Raw genomic sequence first — 23,735 nt, forward strand, 5'->3', positions numbered from 1 at the left:
AATATAGAGATTTGTTTTCTGTCATGTAAAATATATGCAGGCTGGTAGAGCACTCCATAGCCTGGTGTTAGAGACCCAAGTATATTCAAACTTGTTGCTCTGATATCTTCACAGCCCAAGATGGCTGCCTGAGTTTCAGCCATCATGTCTACTTTCCAGCTAGCTTTCTTTCTTGACAGTCACTGCCCAGAAGTCACATATGCTTCTGTTTACCTCCCTAAATCTTAGCAATTCAAGCCGAGGCTCATGCATTATTAAACCTTGATGAGAATGCCCCATGTGGTGGGACAAATGTTGACTATAAAAAATGTAAAACATTAGCAAGGTGATAGCACACTGCCTATAGCGAACACATTATAATTTTATAACAGAATAATATTAACAGCTACTTTTAATTGAGTAGTTAATACATGCCAGGAACTGCACCCAACATTTTATATTCATTATCTCATTCAATGATCAAAACAACTCTTATTAGATAGGGACAGTTATTCCGTTTTTACAGATGAGGAAACCAAGGCTCAAAAAGATGACAGAACTTGCTTCCTATGGCTCTGGAGTAGTGGAGTCTTTAACTCAGAAGCTGGAAGGATCCCCATGAAGTTATGTTGGCATAGTTTGCATTTAACATGATATACACTAGTTTTTATTGGTTGCAAGGAAAGTTATTTGATTTTAAAACATTCCAACCAATGAGTCAGGCAGCCTGTGTTCAATTCCTGGCTCCACCACTGGCTGTGGAGCCTCAGACAAGCTGCTGATCTTGTTTGAGCCTCAGTTTCCTGATGTGCAAAATGGGAATAATTGTAACATATGTCTCTTAGGGCTGTTATGAGTATGAAATGAGGTCATGCTGAGCACCCGAGTACCTGGCCCTTGATAAATGCTATTTAAATACTGATTGTTGCTATTATTAATAACATTATTGTTATTATTAATAATATTGACACAATTTTGTAACCAATTTTAGCCAGTGGAGGTCAGCTTGACGACCCACAGACCTTGCCTTAGAAGGGTCCTGAGGGTGGGAGGAGAGGACCCAGCATCACGCCCCAACTGTGCTCTGCAGGAAAGACTAGTCTCTCATTTAATAAGAGGCCTCTGCTGGCCTGACCCAAAGGCTGGCGGGGAGTGGGTGGGCAAGGAAAAGCAGGCCCCTTCCTCTGCAGTGGAGGGTTACGGTAGTAGTCTCCTGTCCAGCTAGGCTCCTGTGAGCCCTTCAGCCCCAGACTTGTTTTGTTTGGGGAAGTCCTCTCCCAAGCTGCTCAGGAGGGCCTGTCCCTGCTCTCCCCACTCCTTCCTCCTGGCTCTCCCAGAGGTCTGCCCCTGCCACTCCTTCCCTAGGCCCTCCCTCATGCGGTGCCTTCAGAGGGATGGTTTTCTCGGCCTCCCCTAGGTATGCACCAAGATCTAAGTGCTAAGTGCACCCTTCACACCTCTGATCTCTGCTGGAAGCTTCCCCCTTAATCATGTTTAACTGACAAATCTGAAGGCAGCTGGTGATGCTAATGTACATCCAGGAACTGCAAATAGGGAGGACGCAGAGCACTTTGGAAATTACCTCTCAGCACCTGGGAATAAATGGTCACTGGAGAGAGAATACAACTCTTCAACCCTTTTCTGCCCTTCCTGCAGCAGGAGCCCTCTCCCAACTGCTCTGATTTACAACAGCTGCTGGGCCACTCACACGGCCTCCTGGGGTCCAGTGCCTTGGGCGGCCCTGCTCAGCTGCGCCCAAGGATGGCATCCTCTCTATTCCAGAATCCATGAGCCCCGTTTCCCTGTTCAGATTTGGTGAGGTTCCTGAGCAAAGTCATGGGTCAGACAAAACATATTCCGCCAAGTTTGTCATCCTTCAGCCTTTTGGATAAATGTCATGTTCACTCCTACTTGGAGAATCTTTTGGGATGAGTATAACCTTATTATTTCAATACTGATTATTACTTACAGCTATTTCCCTTTTTTTTAGAGTTGACACTAGGACTTGCTGAGTGGTACACCCACTGCCACTGCAGTTTAGGAGCTGAGACAGGGCCCAACACACCCTCCTGGCAAGGGACCCAACTGATTCCTCTGTGACCTTGGACAGGCCCCTTTTCTCTGACACTCTGCAGGAAGGCCCATGCCACACTCTTTGGGCCACCAGGCCAGGCCAGGGCAGCATGAGGGAAGGATTCCTGTCCCTTATCTGTCAAGACAGCTCTGGTAATCCAGCTTGAAAATCTTGACCTCGATGCTTTTGCTCTGTCATTACCAAAAAATAAAAATCATTTATTTTGCTCACTTGTCCCACTTGAATGGTGTGTAATAGTGTCATAGATTGATGGTGTTAATGATTTCGTGACCTAGGGAGAAACTGGAAATTCCACTGTGCCCATTTCTACTCCTGAGTTTTTGTAAAGGTCACAGTGAAATTATTTTATCAAGTACACCGCAGAAGGGGAAAATCTTAATCTTATATTATACATATGCAGCACTTGACCTTCTCTTGAGATGCGGCACCTCTTAGCTACACTTACTTAAACATAATGCAGCTCTTCCCCGGATGTACACAGAGAGAATAATTAGGTGCCATGGCATTCCAGCTGGAGAGGAGTCTTGCTTGAAGATGAGAAGGAGAAGGAGTCGAGGTAGGTAGGGACGGGGATGCAGTGAGCACCCCAGGGCTTCAGCGGGCTTGTCCTGATGAGGCAAGTGGAGTGGACTCTGTGGCTTGTTCCGGTTTCCCCACTGACTGTGCATCTCTGGCCAAGATATTCATTGCCTTCTCTGGGCGTTAGTTTCCCCATCATAGATCTGGGATGTGCCAACTTTGATCTGTGGGTAGTGGCTGCCTGGGACATTGTGTTAAAGATTCTGAGCTCTGGTCTGGGTTGAGTAGGAATGAGTGCCATGATTGATTAGCGATGTCAGTCATGGGCAGCGTTGGGGATTGGTGATCATAGCTATATGGGCTAACCCTGTTCTAGGGTGTTTCTAAGGTCTTTTTGCAGCCTGACTGCATGTGATTTGTGGACTCGCCAAAGCCCTGGGGTGAGGAAGCTTAGAAAAAGGGGAAACAATAACAACCTTCCCTAAGAGAAGAGTACTATTTGCCTTGTCAGGTTTTGGAGCGGAAATGAGATTTGTGTGATGCATCCAAACATGGTTCTTTTTTTTGTTTTTTTCACACTGGCTCTGTGAGAAGCGGAGAGACCAGGGGACAGCAGTGCTTTTTCTGGGTGTGATGACTCACCAGGCCTGGCTGTCTATGTGCGTGCAGGAGGCCGGCCCTGCCCCGGCCACAGGAAAGAGCGAGGAGCCCTGGGTGGCTTCTCATCATTGCCCAGCCTTGAGAAATGCAGTAAGAAGTCACCTTCGTTTATCTTAAAGACTTGCTATAAATTATTTTTTAAAGGGAATCCATCAAGGTCTGCGTCAGGGGAATACTTAAAAATAAGGCTTTTCTCAAAGGGTAAAATAAGCACTTCAGTTCGAAAATGTGGGAAGCAGCCTGACTGCCAGCATATGTCCCCTTGCCTGCTGCCCAGAGCTAGCAGATTGACGGTGCTTTTAGAACGCTGGCAGCCAGGCTCTGACGTGGGTGGAGATAGAGCCTGGGGAGGGGGCATGTGGGGATTCCCTGCCCTCCCCTTCCCCTGGCATAGCAGTGGGGGTCTAGGCCTGGCAGCCCTGTGGCCCAATGGGTCGGATCAAGATAGAGAACCTTGGGGCCCTTTGGAGTAGCCGAAGTGACCTGACCCTCACTTCCTCTTTGTTGAGTCCCAGGGTCCCCAGGAAGCATCTCTCTGGTGGTGGAGAGGGAACCGGGAAGACCATGTTCCCTTAAAGGAGTCTGTCCTGCTGCTGGCAGGGTGCTTCTGTGCTCTTCTCAAGGACAGACCCCCTCCCGCCCTGTCCCCCCAGCACGGGCTCACCCACCTCCTTCAGCACCTGGCTGTGACATCAGCTCTTCTCCAGGAGGCTTTCCTCTGCCCCTGGAGCCCCACATCTAAAGAATTCCACCCTCACTGGCCATCTGCTACCTCTGGATTGAGGGCTCCTCCAGGTCCCCTTCCACTTCTGATTCCCTGTACGTCTGCCCTCACTCCTCAACAATAGCCTTCTTCTTTCCCAAGGTAAAGAAAGTGACTCTCTTACATCGAACTCAGGGCACATAGGAAGTGCTCCCCAAATGAGACAAGCGTATAAAAGGGAAAGGGCTCTGCTGGGCTAAAGCTTAGGAAGCGGCTCCATGGGGCCCCCAGCTGCCACTGGTTGTCCAGGTGGCCCGCTGGGAAGGCGCCCTGGTAGCACTGCACCTTCAGGGTCCAGTGACATCAAGTAGATGTCGGGGGTGGTTTCAGCTAGAGGCCCCTCCGCTACCAAAGTCCCGAAGGGTTCCTGAGTCTGAAGGACCCTCCTCGGTGGGTGGGCTCCTCCAGCCCCGTTTGCAGGCTGGCGGGGAGGGGACAGACTTGGGGAGCAGACCCAGCCAGTTCCCAGGGGAGCCGCTCCCCACCTTCTCCACTCTCCCCTCTCCTAATGTCACTCTCAACCCCCTCAAAGTCATAGGGACAGTGAACCCACTGCTAGGGTATAGGATTTTTAAAAGAGAACTCCAGGAAGAGGAAAATGCCTGGCCCAAGTGGTTGAAGTGTGGAGGGTGGGCTTTCTGGCATTGGTAGGAAATTGGGGTACAAGCCAAACAAGTGCCTGGCACCCAGCAGGGGCTCTGCTGAATGAATGAGTGATCCGCAGCAATCACCAGATCCTCTTCTTCTAAATGACTCTTGACTGTTCCCACTACCCTGGTGCTTAGCACTCTTTCTGGACTCCTGTGTCTCCCCTAACCATCCCCACTCCTCTGAGCCCTTCTCTCCCCAGCAGCCAGTGTGATCTTTCAGACACAAAAATCTGATGCATGTTTTTTCCCCATGTTAAACCCATCAGTGGCTTTCAGGACCTAAGGATAAAGTCCAGAGGCTGCCATGAGCTCAGGTTACCTCTCCAGACTCAGCCTCCTCCTCGCCAACTGACCCCTGCCCACCCCACGAACAACTGTCTGCCTGAGCCCATGGCCCTCACACTACACGTTGATCGATCATGGAGACACTGCTCTCAGTTTATTGACTGAGTCGTATTTTTTCTCCAGGGCCTTTGCACGTGCCTCCACGTGGAGGGTTCTCTGTTTCCCCTCACTAACCCACCTTACCTCTGCCAACCTATATGGCTCCTATTCATTCTGTATGACTTGACTTAGACCTCACTTGCCCAAGACCCTCCCAGACTCAGATAGGTCCCTGATCCGGCCTCCTACACTGATTACCTCTGTTGGAATTTCCAGTTTAGATCTGTCTTCCTCCACTAGGATGTCAGCTCCATGGGGGAGAGCTCTTTGCGTGTTTCATCTATTGGTGGATCCCAGTGCCGAGCACAGCTCCAAGTTTATATTAAGTGGCCGATTTAAATACTTTAAAATGAATGATTGATGAAAACATTCAGCCTGGCTCCTTGCGGAAAACACCCAGCTGCTATTTACTGAGGAGATGCTACATTCCAGAAAGTTTGCACTGATCTTCACAAAGCTACAAGAACGAAGTTACCCTAGTACCCCTTTTTACAGAGGAGGGGGCTGAGGTTGAGGGTTAAGTAACTTGCATAAGATCACATAACCAGTAAGTGGCAGTTTTCACAGACACCAAGACCAGGATGTTTCCTCTCTACCTGGAGGTCTAGAGCAGCGGTTCTCAAACTGGAGCTGCATCAGAATCTCCTGGAGGGCTTGCGAACACTCAGATTTCTCGGCCTCACCCCAGAGTTTCTGGTTCAGTAGGTTTGGAGTGGGGTCTCAGATTCTGAGTTTCTACAAGTTCCCAGGTGACGCTGCTTCTGCTGTCGGTCCGGAGACCACAGTTTGAGAATCTCTGGTGTAGGTCACAGAAAACCCCTGGGTTTGCTTTATGCTATCCCACTACCCGACCACTCTGACCTTGGGCCAGGATTGCAGGATGCAGCCCTGAATTCCCTGCTGAGAGGCTCTGATGTCCAGCCCAGCCTCCCTCCCTGAACCTGGCCTTGGCTGTGCTGTGCCCGGCTGTTCCCTAGGGACAGGCGCCATCAGAGACAAGGACTTAAGTGCCTGCCCCTCCCCCTTGGGACACTGCCCTTCTGTTGGTCGTGTTTCAGTCCTGACCAGTGATCTCCCCATTTCACCAAGGCTAAGTGCCCCTGACCCTGACCCCACGTCTTTAACAACTTCCATGCTGATTGATGCATGCTAGGCTTGCTGCTGCTGCTGCCGGAGAAGCTTAATAGCACTGGAAGTTACAGTCTCGTCTGTGTCAAGGTGCCTGCAGCATTCATCAGTTTCAGCAAGCGTCACCAAGAGTGATACGAGTGTATGACACAGTTAAGTGTTCCCTCTGCGCAGGCCATTACAGCTGGAAGTGGGCCCATGGAGACAGGGACTGGAGACCCATTTGGCCTCATGTGGGCAGGTTGACATAGACATGAGCGCCGCAGCTCACCTCCTACTGTGGCCCCTTGAATGCTGTGTGTGCCTGGCAGTCTCTATTGCCAGGTTCCCTCTTCCTACAGGTTTCCCAGGCACTCCAGGCAAGTGTGGGTCCTGTTCTCTCTGATGCTTGGGGCACTCTTTTCCCTTTGCCTCACCCTCCCATTTCTGCATCAACTTTTACCTGTCCTTCAAGGCCTGTGCATGTGCCACCATCCCCAGGCAGCTTTCCCAGCTCGCCTTTGCTCTCCCCTTCCTCCAAAGACCTCTGGCACAGGGCATCTCCGCCTCTGGTGTAGAGCTTTCCTTGGTAAGCAGCCCACTCTGACCTGCCCTGCTCATCTCATCTCCTTGGGGTTGGAGGTTGCCGTCCATACTTTTGTGTCCTCCGCCAAATTTAAAAATGTAGTGATTGAGATTTTCTTTGGTTACTCGAGTCCTGTATATACAATGCAAAACATTGGGAAATTATGGGAAAACACAAAATCATCATCATTGCTACCACGCCCAGTTTTTATTTTACTGCTTATGGTTTATATATATGTTTGCATATATATGTATATGCTTGTATGTGTATGTATAATGACGTTCATACTCTATAGTTTAAAACTACTTTAAAAATATTTTTCCATGACATAATTTTAATGACTCTGTAGTATCACACTATACAGATGTTCCATAATTTATTTAGTGAATACCCTATTATTTGAGTTTTAAGTTCTTTTTTTTTTCCTTCCTTCCTTTCTTTCTTCCACATTATAAATAACAGTGGTGTAAGCATCCATTAACACAAATCTTTTTCCTCATCTCCTTGCTTTTCCTTTAGAAGTAGAATTGTTGGATCAAAACTCTGGACATTTTGAAGGTCTTAATGGAGAAAAGTTTTAAGAATCCACACTTTGTAGGAGAGTGCCAGTCACCTCTTACCCTGTAATATTAAGATCTTGTCATTATTGTTGTTGTTATTATTTTTTTAATCACAGCTTTTATCTTCGGGTCTTATCACAGCAGGCCTTCAGTGAACTCACAGTTCAACCAGCCACAGAATGCATGTGCCTACGTGTAAGGCCTGTGCTCAGTACCAGGGAGAGGAAAACACAAAGATGGCAACACCCAGAATCAGCCTTCAGAGAACTTTCAATCTAGTGCAGTAGTTGAAGGGCTGGCTGGCTGGCTGGCTGGGTGCCTGGGAACTACTTCTGTGCTAGTGGTTTTCTCAACACATTGCCCTGACTATAAGGGGAAATGGGGGTTTCACAAGATCCTGGGTCCCACTGGGATGGCCTGGGGTTGTTCAGGGAGACCCATTTCTGGGAAACGCAAAGACTGTTTATGAGCATAGACAAGGAACCCCAGCACACCTCCTTCCCTGGAGTTTCACACCTGGAGTTCCAGAGTCAAGAACCCCTGGGGTCAGCCCCCATAATGTGAAGATGAGGGAGGCATTGAGCTGCAGGTGTGACTCTAAATACTATACCGGGCTCAATGAGAGGCCCCAAGACCTGTGAGTAGAGCCATGCAGAGCTGTGCGCATGCTCTGCAGGAAGCTCCTGTCCCTATCCCCTGCCCCGCCCACCACACCCATCCCAGGGATCTCAGCAGCTGCCCAGAGCGGCTGGCTCTTTGCTTGTCTTCCGGAGCAGGAGCAGAGCCTGGAGACCAAGGGGAACTTGAGAGGCAGTGAGCTCAGAGCTGTTTACCTCTTTCTTCCCCACCAGGAGCCCGAGCCTTGCCCCTCTCACTGTCACCCAGAGAGGCAGGCACACCTCCCGAGCCAGCTGCTGGGCTGCACCTGCCTTGAGAAAAAGGCACCCGGTTCTTAAGCAGGGGATGAATATTCATTGGCATGAACCTTTGCAAACTCATTTGGAGGAAAAAAAAATTAGATCAGGAGCAGTAATCAGATTATTAAAAAGAAAAAGCAAGGACAGAAGGCAGTGGTGGAGGGAAGCATCACATTTAAAATGCAAGGAGAGATTTCCTTCCTGCAGAGAAGCTGTGACCCACCCCCCACCCCCGACCATGCACAGGGAATAGTTAAGCTCTCCCACATTCCTGCTGCATAAAAATGTTGTTTTTCGAGGCTTCTGTGGAAGGGGCAGGGGCAGAGGCAGTGTGCCCCCTCCACGTACAAAAATTATAAAATAATGTTATGAGGTTTTCATTTTATCTTCCTTGGATATCAAGAAAAATTGTGAGCGCTAAAGAGGCCCTGGCGAGCGCTGAGTGACAGGTTAAAGGGCTCCAATAAAGATTAGATGGTCCACTATCTCCTGAGGAAATTGCATAAAAGTGGTTATTCCCTCTTGCTTCTATTAATTTCCTCTTCCTGGCTGCTTGGAAATGCTTCATAACCTGATGTTGCAGATGGGGACGAGAGGTGCTTTCCATTATCTCAATCACTGCACTGTTTATGAGACACTTAATCTGTTTCTTTATAAAGTAATAGTACTGTAGGTGATGGATTTAGTGTCACTGGAGGGCTGTGTGCAGGGATGGCAGGGGAGGGGGTTCTCCAGAGCACCGTAAGCACTAGGTAATTTGTTACATCTCTGAGACGCTGAGAAGTTGGGTGGGCGTTTCAAGGTGATCTTCCGGATACCAGCTAGAGGTCACGTGTACCAGTCCCTTCTTGCTCGAAGGGGGAGGGAAGTGCTGCATGTTTTGCTTGGGGAATGGAAAATGCACACATGCTTAGGGACCTCACGTCTTGTCTCTTCCTCTCTGCCAAAGTCAGGGGCGGGGAAAGAGGTGTGTATGTGGGGTGCCACCTAAAAGCTGCATCTGTCACCTGTCTGAACTGTGATCCCCTACAATGGAGGGAAGTCAACCCCCTTTTCTTAAGGAAACGAAGCCATCTGGGCTGCGCTGGTGTCAGAAATGTACAGCCCTCCAAGTCACAGGTGTTCCATGGACAAGGGTCTTGTGGGAATACACAGCGGCTCTTTCTTTCCCACCCACCTCCTGGAATAGTGATGAAACCCTCCTGGCTGAGATGGAACTGAGCACTCTCTGACCTAATTTCCCTTCCTACCTCTCCTGTTCTTCCACCTCTTTCCTTCTAGCTTTGTCTTTGCCTCTCTTGAATCTCACCTCCTAGTCGCCACAGAAAATGCTTCTTCTGGTCCTTGTCTCATGGTGATGGATCCTCCAGGTCAGGCACTTCCTGCCTGACGGGTCCCCCACCCCAAGCCTGTGCACACATAAGCATAACACAGATGATGCTGAGTGGGAATCAGCCAGCGTTCCACCGTCTGCCGCCTTCCTCACCCCCCCAAGGAAGGCGGGCACTTCCCAGGGTCTGCCCCCCACCCTCTGTGCTCTGCTCTATTCCTCTAGCAGGGTGCCAAGCTCACCTAGATCTTCAGTAAAATTTAGTTGAATGAGAGGTTCATGACTGTAGTGACAATGATGACCATAATTTTAAATCAAGAGAAAGGCAGCCCCTGAGTTTTGAAATGATATTAAAGCGAGTAGCTGTGTTATCCACTTCGAAATGGCTTGACAGTGTGGATATGTGCTTGATTAGATGATCACAGTATTTAATTGTTATTTTTTGAGGCTGCAGGCAGGTGTGCGGTCCCCAGGCTGCTGGGGTCCCCACCATTCTCCGCTGTGTTACTCCCGACCACTTTATATACTCAGGTGACTTCTCTGGGCTGAGGCCATTGCTTTTGCCTCCCTTGGTCTAAATATTCTTTGTTATACTCTATCCAGCAGCTCCACGTATCACCTCTAATTAAAGCTGCTTTTCCTCAAGGAGCAGCACAATTTTCTTATTTATTTTTCTATGTAAATTTGTAGTAAAATAACAATCTTATTCACTTCTATTTCTCATTAGTGGTGTCTGGTACAAGATGAGTTAAAAAAGGCTTTGTGGACTAGCCTGGCACTTTAAGCATTATTTAAAGCAGTAATTCTGTGAGAAAATATAGCCCAAGTGTGCTTACAAGGTACAGTCCACTTTGTCCCTCTCTCACTTCGTCCCAGCTTACCCCTCCCCCTCCCCACATCCTCAATTCCATTCCCTAGTAGGTCTGTGTCTTTATTCCCATCTTGCCCCTAGGTTCTTCATGACTTTTTTTTTTTTCCTTAGATTCCATATATATGTGTTAGCATACGGTATTTGCTTTTCTCTTTCTGACTTACTTCACTCTGTATGACAGACTCTAGGTCCAACCACCTCACTACAAATAACTCAATTTCCTTTCTTTTTATGGCTGAGTAATATTCCATTGTATATATGTGTATATATGGCATGGACATATATACACTACCAAATGTAGAATAGATAGCTAGTGGGAAGCAGCCACATAGCACAGGGAGAGCGGCTTGGTTCTTTGTGACCAGCTAGAGGGGTGGGATAGGGAGGGTGGGAGGGAGATGCAAGAGGGAGGGGATATGGCGATATATGCATATGTATAACTGATTCACTTTGTTATAAAGCAGAAACTAACACACCATTGTAAAGCAATTATACTCCAATAAAGATGTTTAAAAAAAAAAAAAGTTACAGTCCAAATGTTCAATAAATGAACCTAGGCATACTGTTTCTTTATAAATTAGGGAATACCTACACATAGAATTTAATAAAATATTAACTTATGAAATGTGAATATTAATGAGTTTCATCCATTTTGTAATTATTGATAAGAAATATTTTACAGATATAATGATTCTCCCATTATACAAAACACAAATAATCTGTGCAGAAACACATTCTTCCATTTGGTTCCAGGATTTATTTGCCGACTTTGGGACTCTAAGTTTATATTCTAACCCTCAATTCTAAAAGTTTGTGCAAAGAAAACTTGTTTTTCAAGAGGGACTGGATAAATGGAGGTAAAGAGGAATTAACACTATTTAACACTTACTGCGCATAGGTAAATTTTCATATTTGAGTTTAATAAATTCTAATGACCTGTGGGAGTTGTTGTGAGAAGTGTTAAATTTCTTTTTTATGGATACTTTATACAGATGAGTAAGTGAGGATTACATGACCTGCCAGTGATCACCCAGCTAGGATCCAGCAGAGCCAGGAATTGGACCCAGGACTGTTTGATCACTACCTAGCGCTCACTGCCCTGGGGAAGATGGAGTCATATCCCCTCCCAGGGCCTTTCACCCTAACCCTTCTCTGAACTTCTCTCTCTTAAAGTTCAGCTTGGCCTCCCTCTCCTTCATTTCCTCCCTCTGTGACTGTCAGAGTCTAGAGACACCCAGTTCTGCCTTCCTTCATCAGAAATCTCAGAGGAAGACACTTTCTAAATCCCTCTGCTACTTGTGGACATCAGGATGGTTGTTTATGCTGTTAACGTATTAAATGTAAAGCAAGGAGGCTTTTAAATGGTGGAAAGAAAGTGAAAACACCTTGTGTCTCTTGGATTGATACATTAAGAAAATTACATGTGGCAGCGCTCCAGTGAATGCATGAGTCTCCCCATTCCCCTCCCCCACTTTCCAGAGAAAGAGCTTCCGCTGTGTTTGGGCAGCACAGGCCTGGGATTCCTCTGTGTTCTCCAGCTCCAGAACTGAATGGGTTGCAGAAACGCTGGGAGATTTACAATAGAAAGGGTCAAGTCCTTCTCATGGGTGATAAGGAAGAGATATGGAAAGAAGAAAGGGAGAGAGGAGGAAAGAAATAAGGGGAGAGACTTTACTGAGTGGGCTTGGAAAGATAGATCAGCAAGCCAAATTCTAGGATACTAGGTGTACCATTCAGAGTTTTCCTTTTGGTGTTTTATTTGTTGAGCCTTTTGTAGAGATTGAATTTTTTTTTTCTTTCTACGGAGTTTATTTGAGTGTACTGAGATGGGTAGCAAGTGGCCCATTTTTACATGGGTTACAAAAGAAATCCTTAAGAACCTTATTGTAGCACCTAGACAACATTTACCCCAGTACGTTCCATGGAAATTGAATCCCAGGAGGTGCTCTACAATACAGGGCTTCTTGGTGAGAAAACACAGCATTCTGCATCCTATTTTGGGAAGTTCTGAAAAATTCTGTAATAAAAGATGAGATGAACTTTTCAAACCCACAGATTCAAAATATCTGACCCCAGACCCCTTTTGTAAGTAACGGGTGTTAACAATCCTAAGGGCATGGACTGCGTTGAACACTCTTGGGTTATGCCATTCCAGGACATTCCATTTCAGAAATTCCCTCCCATTCAAGATGAGCTTCTGCCCCGGGGCACTTCCAGAGTGACCGAAACCCTATACCTCACTTCAAGTGAGCAAAGGAGTGAGAAAAGTTATCCAGCATAGGAAACCGTTCTTTCTTGTCTTGGTAGAAAATCTGTGGATATTATTCAAAGAGTTTATATGTATATCATCGCTATTACTTCTCCCACTGTGTGATTCTGGGCAACTCTTTTAACCTTTCAGTGTCCCAATTTCCTTAGTAACCACATGGAGCTAATAATAGCTACCCCATAGAGGAATGCATGTAAAGCACTTAACAAGAATGTTAACAGATGGTGGCTACTGCTACTGTTAAAGAACACTCTGCACTTTCCAGGAGGGAACAGTGTATTTGGGAAGATGAGCTTTGTATAAGTAGAAACCTTTATAATGGTACTTCTACTATGGTAACGATCACATTGTATTGCAACTGTATGACCTCATTGGATCAAGAACTCCCTGAGGGCAGGCTCTGTTCTCAAAATTCCCTGGATCAGGTTCTCAGCAGGGTCACAGTAAATGTCTGTTGAATGAATTAGTGAAGTATGTAGGAAAGCCAAATGAGTTGACCATGAAATTAGTTTTACCTGGTCTCAAAGGAGGATAAGCCAGAACAGGTTTCTTGGGGGCCAGAAGAATCAGGAGCTGAGACAGTGAGGAAGGGCCTCAGGGAAGCAGGGCAGGCAGGGGCAATCTTCTGTGGAATCAGCAAGGCAGAGACCAGATGTCTGGAGTCAAAGGTCTCTGTAGATGAGGCATGGTAAAAGCTTGAGGGATGGCCTAGAGCCAGACATTCTGGGGCATGGCTCTTCACAGGCTAACCCATGGAGCAAGGAGAATAAGTGCCTCATATCTGAGAACAGCTCCAGTGGGCATCAGGCTATACCAGGCGTTCCCAATCTTCCCCACTGACATGTACATGATAGATGACACCAAGTGCATGACACATTCCCTGGTGCACTGCCTACAAAGGCATCCTGCTTTGCCCCCCACCCCCCACACAAAGCATTTCAAAATGCAATTAAGGGAGGATGATATTGTTAAGCCAGTAACCTTGGAATCACTTTAATTTCTTCTTAACGAATCACTCATGAATTTCAGCCCTTTACCACCATTCATAATAAGTGTTAACACAGCTCACAGTTTCCCTCATGTGTGTTGCAACATGGGATTTAAGAACCATGGGTCCAGTTCATTGTCAACCAGGACCTCTTTCCATCCGAGGCCCAGGATGAGTGAATCAGGGTAAGGCCTGACTGTTAACAGGTGGAAGAGGGAAGGAATAACCGTTTATAGAGCACTTATGCCTCAGACACTGCGCTACACATTAATTCATTTTCTCAATTAAATCTCTCGACACACCTGAAAGGGAAGAATCATTATTCATATTGTTCAAGTGAGAGAGGCCATTGGTACCAGGAAGGTATATTTCACTAAGGATGTTTGATGACTTGGAAGTGTTAAGTAGGGGTTGCCTCAATCCGAAATGCTCACTTTGTACAAGGGGGTATCTCAATGTCCTTTTTAAGGGGACAGAATGTTTCATTTTCCAGTTCCAGGGAAGGGCCTCTGGCTGCCACTCCTCCATTAATTCTAAGATGGTCTCTTTGTGTTACAGCCTGCCCTGCTGGGATGTTCAAGGCCAGCCAGGAAGCTGAGGGCTGCTCCCACTGTCCCTCCAACAGCCGATCCCCTTCAGAGGCATCTCCCATCTGCACCTGTCGGACTGGCTATTACCGAGCGGATTTTGACCCCCCAGAAGTGGCATGCACTAGTAAGTATCTAGCAGGGGCTCTGGCCTGGGGAGTTTGGTTGTCTGATAGTGCAAGTGGTGGGCCTGGGGCAGGGAAGACTTAAGACAGCATCCTCTAATTGCATAGTACAAAGCGGAAACGTTGGCTGTGGTGCTGAAACGGACAGCTCCTTGCTGGGCAAGCAGTGCCCCTCTCTCAGTAGTATCAGGTCAGGATTTTTTTCTTGGCCCCCTCCTCTCAGATGGGAGAGCCTTCCTCCTACCCAAGGAAGACAACTTCTGCCCACCAGATGGTTAAAAAATGTCAACTGGAGAGTTCTTTGAGTGCAAAATCAAGACGCACCAGGATGTTGCAACAATTCCTAGTAACTCTTCCAGTCACCTCCTCCAAGAAGCTCCCTTGGTCTTGACAGATGAGAATATCCTCTCTTTTCACTGGGCTTCCTGTACCTCTGTGACCAGGCTCCCTCAAAACTCTCCTGATTTCATTAATTGCCCAAGTATTCTGCACTTGCCTTCTTGGCTACTCAGTGAAGGTCCTCGTGTGCCAGCTCCATATATTCATCTCCCTGTGTCCCTTCCAGTGCCTAGTGGGGTGCATCCATGCCTCTGCCAAATGACAAGACCAGAGTCCTGGCCAGTGTGCATCTCTGAGGCAGAAATTCTAGGGGCTGGGTCCAGAGCGTCAGCTCCACCACTCTCCCACTCTCTGCTGTAGACGGAAGGGCAGTCATCCTGCCAGAAGTGGAGGCGGCAACTCCACTCCCTGGGGAGGAATGGAGGAGGGGAGAATTTCCTCACAGTCTTCTCCCTTATGATCCATAATCATGGGGGTCAGGAAGCACTACTCTCCCTGCACAGCACTTTCAAGAACTTACTCCTCCTCTCCTAAGTGTAGCAGCCTTGAAATAGGGATGCTTTTTCTTCTCAGTATTCCTGTTGCATTCAGAAGTCAGTGCTCCAGGTTAACCTCTAATTATGCTAGAACTTTCTTCTGAGTTGGATGCTGTTGCCTGGATCCCTCTGAGCAAGGACCTGCCCTTCACCTCCTCTGACCAAACTCCTTCCGCCCACCCCCGACATAGAAAGGCACAGACAGAGCATTTCATGCATATTTGCAGTTTGATGAACAGGAAAAAAATGACTGAGCTCCAAGTAGAATAATTTCTTAATTCTGGCCTTGAAGTATACATAACCTTTGCTGGATAAAAAAGAAGAATGAAAGTGTCTTCTAGATTAAGGTCCTAAGGTCAATCAATGCTTATAGATTTGAACTGAGGAAAAGCTCATCCTCTTATACACTGATTTTTCCCCAGACCTCCCTGGGTTGGTATGAACAAAAATGATTCCATTTCTGCTGACCAGAGTCCCTGTCTTTCTGTTGTGTTATCCCATCTACTGATTTCTGAGGTTCCCCTGTGTGTCTCTGTAGGCTTGAGAAGCATTGCTTAATGTACTTCTTTAGAAGCCACTTAAGGATGCTGAATCTCTGCTGCCTGGATGTCCAGACGAAGGACCAGTCTCCATGATTGCCAAAGCCCAGCCCTCACAGCTTCCCTTCTGGAAACATTCCCCTCCACTCTGCTCGTGGATCCTCTCTGATTGCCCAGGCTCCTTCTGCAGATGAATTCATGCAAATAAAAGTCTGGGTCCCCAGCTTCCCACCTAGGGAAGTTCAGCAGACACACCCTGTAAACCCATGCAGCCCCTGGACAAGGTCACCTAGAGAGAAGGTAGACCAATAACCAGAGGCTCAGAATACTGATGTGGAGCTCCTTGCTATATAACACCTCTCCCATCTACCTCTCACCTGACATCTCCCATCTACCTTCCACCACCTGACCTGATGTGCTTGAACCAACAGGACTGCTTCCTGGTATAAACAGGAGCATCCCAGAGCCTTCACTCTGCACATTGCAGACCCTCACTCTGCTCTGCTTACCCATATTCTGAGTCCAGCTCATTAAAATCAGACCTCCCAGGCTTTTCTCTCCTGTCCTGGTCCAGCCAACTCTGAGTTAGGCACACCTTCTCACCCACTATGTCCCACCAAAATCTCCGCATCTTACCCAGAGTGGGGGTGAATGCTGGACATGCCCGGGGGCGTCACCACACCCTGTACACAGCCCTGTGTTCTTTTACCCCCGAAGGAGAGCACTAGGGTCAGACCAGAAATCACCAAATCAGAGCCACACTTGCCTGTGAAGGTCAGGCCAAGAGCTGCTCAGGGACGCATCGTCTGGCTCCCTGCCCTGGCCAGCAGGGGCCAGCACTGGGTGAGAGGACACAGAGGCCAGGCTGGGCGGCAGCACAACGCTAGGCAAAACAAGTGTAAATAAACCTATTATTTTATTGAGCCTCATTATATATTTGATTTATTGTGTGCCAGGGAAGTACTGTATGAAAAAGTCAATTTGTTGGCTTTTATAATCTCATTAGGCTTTCCTTTTAAAGCATTCTAATTGGAGATGCCATCTGTTATCTTAAAAAGGCATCACACATCACCACAGTAAATAATTTTTCAGACACAAGGAGCATATCTGGAGCTGTGGAGGTCAGGCACAGCCCTGCACCATGGCCTGGGGGCCCAGCTGGTTCTGCAGGTGGGGCAAGGCGGCCAGCAGGGGCCCAGCCATCTGACAGAGGGTGGTGGGGGGCAGAAAGGGCCCAGGTGCTTGCTCACTTTGCAAGTGCGTCCCTCTGTCCATCCAAGCAGGAGACGGTGATGGCCCGGTAGGGCGCTGGGAGGACCCAGGCAAAGGGGAGGTCTGTTCTAAAATGTACAGGACAGCGGGCATCTACAGTGTTTAGGTCCCGTGAGTGTCAGGGAAAGGGGACACAGTGTCAGGAGCTTCCAAGAGCCTAGGCTTCAGGTGTGGCCTGTTGCCACCGTCTTTAAATGAGGTTGTATCAAGAGTCATTCACTGACAATATTGAAAAGGTTACAAAGAATCTTACGATTTAAAATGTGCTCTTCTACAAGGCTAAAAATATCTATAGTGTGCTAAAAATTAATGTTTTTAATGAATCATGTTAATCTCATGAAATGAGCACATATATCTTCATTGTATTTTTTTATTGTGTTCAAAGTGTTAATTTATCCTAAATTAATCTAAACATTTAGAATGCATGACAACTTTTGTAGCCCTGTGTGGACATTTCTTCATTTGCTTTTTAATCTCCTGGGAGAGCCTGTCATCTCCTTGACCTCTGAGAGGCTCTGGCATCCCTGTGTGTCCAGCCTTGTCCTTGACAATATTCACAGATTCAGCAGGGATTTGAGCGCAGCCCAAGGCTAAGGTGTCAAAAGGGCTGGTGTGGGGGCTTCCCTGGTGGCGCAGTGGTTGAGAATCTGCCTGCCAATGCAGGCGACACGGGTTCGAGCCCTGGTCTGGGAAGATCCCACATGCCGCGGAGCGACTAGGCCCGTGAGCCACAACTACTGAGCCTGCGCATCTGGAGCCTGTGCTCCACAGCAAGAGAGGCCGCGATAGCAAGAGGCCCGCACACCGCGATGAAGAGTGACCCCCGCTTGCCACAACTAGAGAAAGCCCTCGCACAGAAACGAAGATCCAACACAGCCATAAATATATAAAAAAAAAAAAAAAAAAAAAAAATTAAAAGGGCTGGTGTGGACTTCAAGTGAAGTGAGACGAGGGGCCTTGGGGAGCTCGGCGAATGAGTCTGTGATGATGTACTTCTGCTGGTCTTGGGCACTCAGTTCCCTTCTTCCTTCTTCCTCATCCTCCTTGCACCTCTGCCAGGCCTGGCATTCTGGATCTGTTGCATCAGGATCTGGCCGACTGCCTCCTGGTACAGCCATAGCCCCATGTGCTCACGTTCAGGAGGAGGCCTTGTCCCTGACAGGCTCTGGAGGGAGGGAAGGGAGGACCGGGAAGGCTGATGTCAGGGTTTAGGGTGCACACTGCAGCATGTCAGGGCTGCCCTCAGAGACAGAGGGACAACCTAAGCCATGGATGGCATGAGGTGGGAGCTTGGGGGATGGCTGGAGGCAGGTCACAGGTGACCTCACCCCTCCCTGCTAGCAAAAGCCTCTGAAAGAAGCCAGGCTACACAGAGTGGACAGTGGGTACCAGCTTTAATGAGGAGTTACCAAAGGGCCACCTGTAGCAGGGGGCAGGGGGAGACGTCAAGGGGAAGGTGCAGCCCCACCCACCAGAGGGGTTGCAGAGGTTGTAGGCTGGGGAGCTGAGACCCTGAACTTCAGGTTTTCTGAGCTTCAGCTGAGGAAGTTTCAGCTTTCCTCCTCCTGCTGTCTCCCTGGGCCACTGCGCAGAGGCCCTGAGGCCCCCTGGGGAGTCCTGGCACCCCAAACCGCCCCAACCTTGAGTGGGACCTAGGAAAGCGTATTGAATCATCGATTTGCACGTAGCACTGGGAAGGTAGGCTTGGCACTTCACAGACAAAAGTTTGAATCCTGACCCTGTCTCTTACCATCTCTGTGACCTTGAGCTAATGTCTTAACTTTTTTACATTCTGTCATTTTCTTCTCATGACCTCATAATAATGTATGCCTTTCTGGGTTGTTACGAGGATTAAGCAAAATCATATTATGGAGTCTTTGGCGCAGTGCCTGGTTCATAGTAAACTCTCAATCAGTGTTAGAACTTGCTTTGGTTATATCCCTGGAAAGTGTGAAGATTGCAGCAGATATGGAAGCTTCCAGCATGATAGGAGATCTAAAAATAAAAGTGACGTCCTTAGGGGGAGTACAGGTTTGACGCCAGCCCCATGTGTCACAGCAGAATCCATCGTGTGGCTCAGATCACAGTCACTATTCACCTTAGTCTGGAGATTCTGATGAAAACCAGCCAGAAGGTGACAGCCACTGGGAGCGGACGGGCCGTAGGAGGGGGGAGGTGCGGATAGAGCACCAGAGAACTCCAGATGCCGCTGAGCCCTCTCCTCCAGGACTGAGATACGCTGAGAAGCTGGGCAGGAGTGGCCACTGAGGAGATGGGCTCTCAGCTCTCAGGGAGCAGGGGCTCAGTGACTCCTCAGGGTTAGCTTCTTTCACAGGAGGGTCTGACGGCCCTGGAAGTGTGACGGGCGGGACATCAGGAGAGAGGTGGCAGCCAGGAACGTATGAGGAAGTGCATGACAATGTGAAACCAAGCACTGAAATGCATGTCTTCAGTTTTAAGTAATTTCTATTTACGGGGGGAAGAAATGGAAAGGAGGAATTTATGAAGCAGGTGAAAATAGATAATTATGCCTTATAAAATTGCTGACTGTGAAAAACTATGCAAAAGGACTGGTGTAAAAATAATTACCTTGTTACATTTCCGACCACAGAAACCCATTTTTCTGCACCCACATGGGAGAAACTTTGATGGATCACAGAGACAAGCTAGTGCTTGTCTTGTTTCTTTATTTCTTCTTCAAATACAATGGGTTTCCCTCTGCAGTTTTGATTATAGAGGTGGAGTGAAAAGGGGCTCCAGAGATCATTGTCTTGTCCCCTGGCCCCACCTGCCATCCCCTCCCATGGGGGGCACATTGGCAGCCAGCCCTCCAGGGTCCCCCAGAGACCACCCCTGACCTCCCTCCTGACTCAGAGAGGTGGCTGGGAAGCTAAGCAGCCAGGCAGGCGCTTTGGGTGTGGATCCCGAAGGTGTGTGACCTGGGGCATGGGACGGCCTCTGTGAGCAGGGGCTTCTCATCGGCTGAATTGGGCATGATGGAACTCAAATTAGGAGGTTGTGGGAATTAAATGACAGGATGTCAGGCAAACCCCAGGATGGAAGCTCAGGTCTGTCTGCTTCTGATGCCACGACCTCATACACAGTTAGAGCTACAGTTTGGTAGCTCTTAGGAGCATGGTGTAGATGGTCATGGCAGGGATAGAGATTTGCTGTTACTCTCACTCTTGCATCTGTACCTCCCACAGAGAAGGATAAGGATCCAAGCTTCCCTTCCCCATCTCTGCCTACTCCCGTTTCTCTCTCTTAAGCTCATGTTTCATCCTTTAAGGGGCTGGCAGCTGTTTCTCTGTTTCATCCCGACTGTCCCAGGGCAGCAGGGTCCTTATGATGCAGGGACCATACTCCTTGGATGGACCACCCAGGAGTGTGGCACTGCCCAGACCCTGGTCTTTGCAGGCAGGCTGGGTGGAATGGAGAAGAGGGTACCGGGGCCCAGAAGAAGGAAAGAACCTTGGGATGACAGAGAAAGAAGGGAGTCCTCTGCAGCCAGATCTCATGGCCTTCGTGGTGTTGTGAAACATCTGTAAGGACACCAGATCATAACCTCCTCCCGCCAGTCCTGGGTCCTGATGGCTTATGCTTGGCAAGTTGGCCAGTGATGGTTTCCTTTGTAGCAGTGATTTTTAGATGCAGTGCTTGGACGAACAGCCTCAGTGTCACCAGGGAACTTGCTAGGAATACAAATTCTCAGCCCCTCCCTAGACCTCCTGGATGAGGTACTCTGGGGATGGGAAGTGGGGAGGGGAGGAGGCAGAGATCTGAGTTTTAACAAGACCTCCAGATGATTCTGAAGCTCACTAAAGTTTGAGAACATTGTTTTACAATTAGGTCATGTTTCTCTGTCCTTTGCCTTATGACTCCTGGGGATAAAGGCCATTGAGTGAATTCCTGCAGACTGGGACCACAGGCCTGTCCCTCCCCATCAATGTCTTGTGTAGCAGGCTGGAGAGACAGAGAGAGAGAGAGAGAGAGAGAGAGAGGGGCTATGAATACATGCCTGAGGAAGAAGAGAAGATGGGTATAACCACCCCCACCTGCTCTGGCCCAGTTTCCATTTCATTCTCAGTCTTGGGTGGCAGGAGCAGTGGTGGGGGAGAGAGAGTGGAGACCAGAGAGCACGACCTGGCTGGAGTGGGCTCAGGGAAAGCTGAGGGGGAAACTAAAGCAGAAGCAAAGTGACTGGTGGGGACCATTCCCCTGAGCTCAGATGGAGGACCAGGTGGCCAGGGTGATGGGTGATGGGCCTCACCCCTCAGGTGGTCCTCCACGCCACCTAGCAGGAAATAGGTCGAGAGGTAACCTCTGGGAGCCAGTGCTTCAGGGAAGGGCCCTTCAGTCCAGAAGGGCAGGAAGGTCCCCCAAGGTGACAAACACTCCACAGGACACAGGAATCCAATGTTATAAATTGAGGACTGTTTGCTCGCTAGTCTACATGCCTTCACATTAGGGATGATTTTAAATACTTTTCAAAACCCAGCCTTTTCAAAAGCACTTATCTCCTCATCTAGGAGTTGCAACCTATTAAAAGAGGGCTGCTTTAGTCAAGGTTAGTTTCACTTATTCATTGCTGATCAGGGCTTTAGTAAAATATCCACCATGTGCCCCTTTCTATAGGCAAAGGTGCTGCTTGATTTTACCCTGGTTTGTGATCCACACTGCATATAAAAATATATCATTTGTGTTTTTGAGGGGGGGTAATCTGTGTGTTCCTTGAGATGAAATTCCAACAGGGGTCACAGATAAACAAGAGTCATAGGGTAAGCTGTTTCTCGGAGTGCCTGGATTTGGATAGTGTATACATCTAGATGCAGAACTGAGGGAGTGTGACAGCAATATGAAAGCTATTTATAACTGTCAGTGCTGTTTCAAGAAGGGTCAGCGTTACCTGTGTACATGGGCTTTCACGCTTCTATCATCTACAATTTCTTTTCACAGTTGTTGGACCCAAGTGGGTATAACCCTTAGGAGGCATCCTATAGCTCTAAGTTTTAAGCTAATAGCCGGGCACAGGCTCTGCTGTTTCTGCTTCAGCTTTTCCTCTTAAGAGCATTTCATCTCATGCGCATTTGGAGTCACAGATTATTAACACTCTGAGCAGCCTGCTAGGCCCTGCCACCCAAACTCCTCCCTAGCGTCAGCCTTGTCTCTCCAACATCCCTGAGAGGTAGTCATTCCATTTTTAGTTTTCTGAATACTTGTGATGACGGACAGCTGATATATTTTGCAGGGCAACTCCACTCCACTGTTAGGCAGCCATCACTCATCACTGTAAGAGACCTCCTGGACCTTGGATCAGGCACTGCCTTCCTCCCCTCCTCACCACTGGTCCGCCATTGAGGACCAAAGTCCTGCAGGTGGAACCAGTGGTTCAGTGCTTACGAACAATTTCCTTACCCTTCCTTCATCACCTACTGTAGGCAAAGCATTGGTTATATTATCTACTCCCCAACATGTATGATTTCCTGAACCCCAGTGTCCTGGCAGCCTTTTCTGAATCTCACATTTATCAATACAACTCTTAAAACATGGCAGCCAGAAGGAAACATATGACCCTCGCTCCCGAGCAGGGTCCAGTGGAAACTTGGTGGATTTTCTCCTGTGACTGGGATACCGGTGATTGTTCACTTTGGTTGCAGCCTCTCGCATCGTGGGCTCCGACCATAGTTTTTGACCACTGAACATTCAAAGTTTTTGTTTGTCCCTTTAGGAAATGCTGCCCATTTGGGTCTCCCCTTTTCTGCACTTACACATGTAACTTGAGACATTTTGCCTTGTGGATTTGGACACCATGCTCTTTCAAGTAGAGACCATTTTGAAACCTGATTTCAATGGACAAGTATTAGCATAATCGTTAAGAGTGTGCGCTCTGGTGTCTGGGTTCAAACGCTGCTCTGACATTTGCCAGCTGTGTGATGTGACAGGCAAGTGACAGGTCTCTGTGTCTCCACTTTCTCATTCAAAACATGGGTATAGTATTAGTGTCTGCCTCACTGTGTCGTCAAGGGTATAAATGGAGTAATGCTATTTAGAACAGTGTTTGGCATTGTTCAAACAGGAAACATTCAATGAAAGTAAGATATTTTATTTTACTACTATTATTGGAGTTGCTCACCCTACTTTTGTGCTATTTTCAAAGCAGCTAAAATCCAAGCACTGGAATTATCATTTTGCTAACATTTCTTCCTTCAGTACACAAGTATCTGTGCACTTTTTTCAGTTACCATTCTTAAAACCTAGGTATACTCTTTATATTCTTTTTCTCTAAAGGCTCATAAACTTTTAAAAGAAGCAGTATCATTTGGCCTGACATATTTAGAGACCCATGCTGGTTTTTGTCATTGTTTCCTTGAGGCTCACCATGCACTGATTTAACTATGAAGTTTCAGAAGTAGGAGGGGATTGAGGTAAAATTTATTTATTTAATCTACTTTCTTCTCTATTTTGAAAATCAGAACAAAACTGTCTACCCCATGGCTCTAGGACCCTCTGTTGTCCTGAATGTTCCTTGCTGGCCTTCAGGCAATGGCTCTGGTGTCTAATTTGCAGGCTCTGATCCCAGGTGGGGCTGGTCTCGGAGG

General features: G+C 47.9%; 1 protein-coding gene across 2 annotated transcripts in view; it reads left to right on the plus strand.

The window, feature by feature from the left end:
- The window catches only part of EPHB1 (EPH receptor B1), a 428,957-nt gene that overhangs the window by 265,842 nt on the left and 139,380 nt on the right, over window positions 1–23,735 (plus strand). For both annotated transcript variants that reach the window (XM_036851877.1, XM_036851878.1), the window contains exon 4: window positions 14,297–14,452. In XM_036851877.1, the coding sequence (XP_036707772.1) occupies window positions 14,297–14,452 (156 nt within the window). The remainder of the gene's footprint in view (window positions 1–14,296; window positions 14,453–23,735) is intronic.

This window comes from Balaenoptera musculus, chromosome 4 (genome assembly GCF_009873245.2).
Source record: "Balaenoptera musculus isolate JJ_BM4_2016_0621 chromosome 4, mBalMus1.pri.v3, whole genome shotgun sequence".
In the NCBI taxonomy this organism is placed as follows: domain Eukaryota; kingdom Metazoa; phylum Chordata; class Mammalia; order Artiodactyla; family Balaenopteridae; genus Balaenoptera; species Balaenoptera musculus.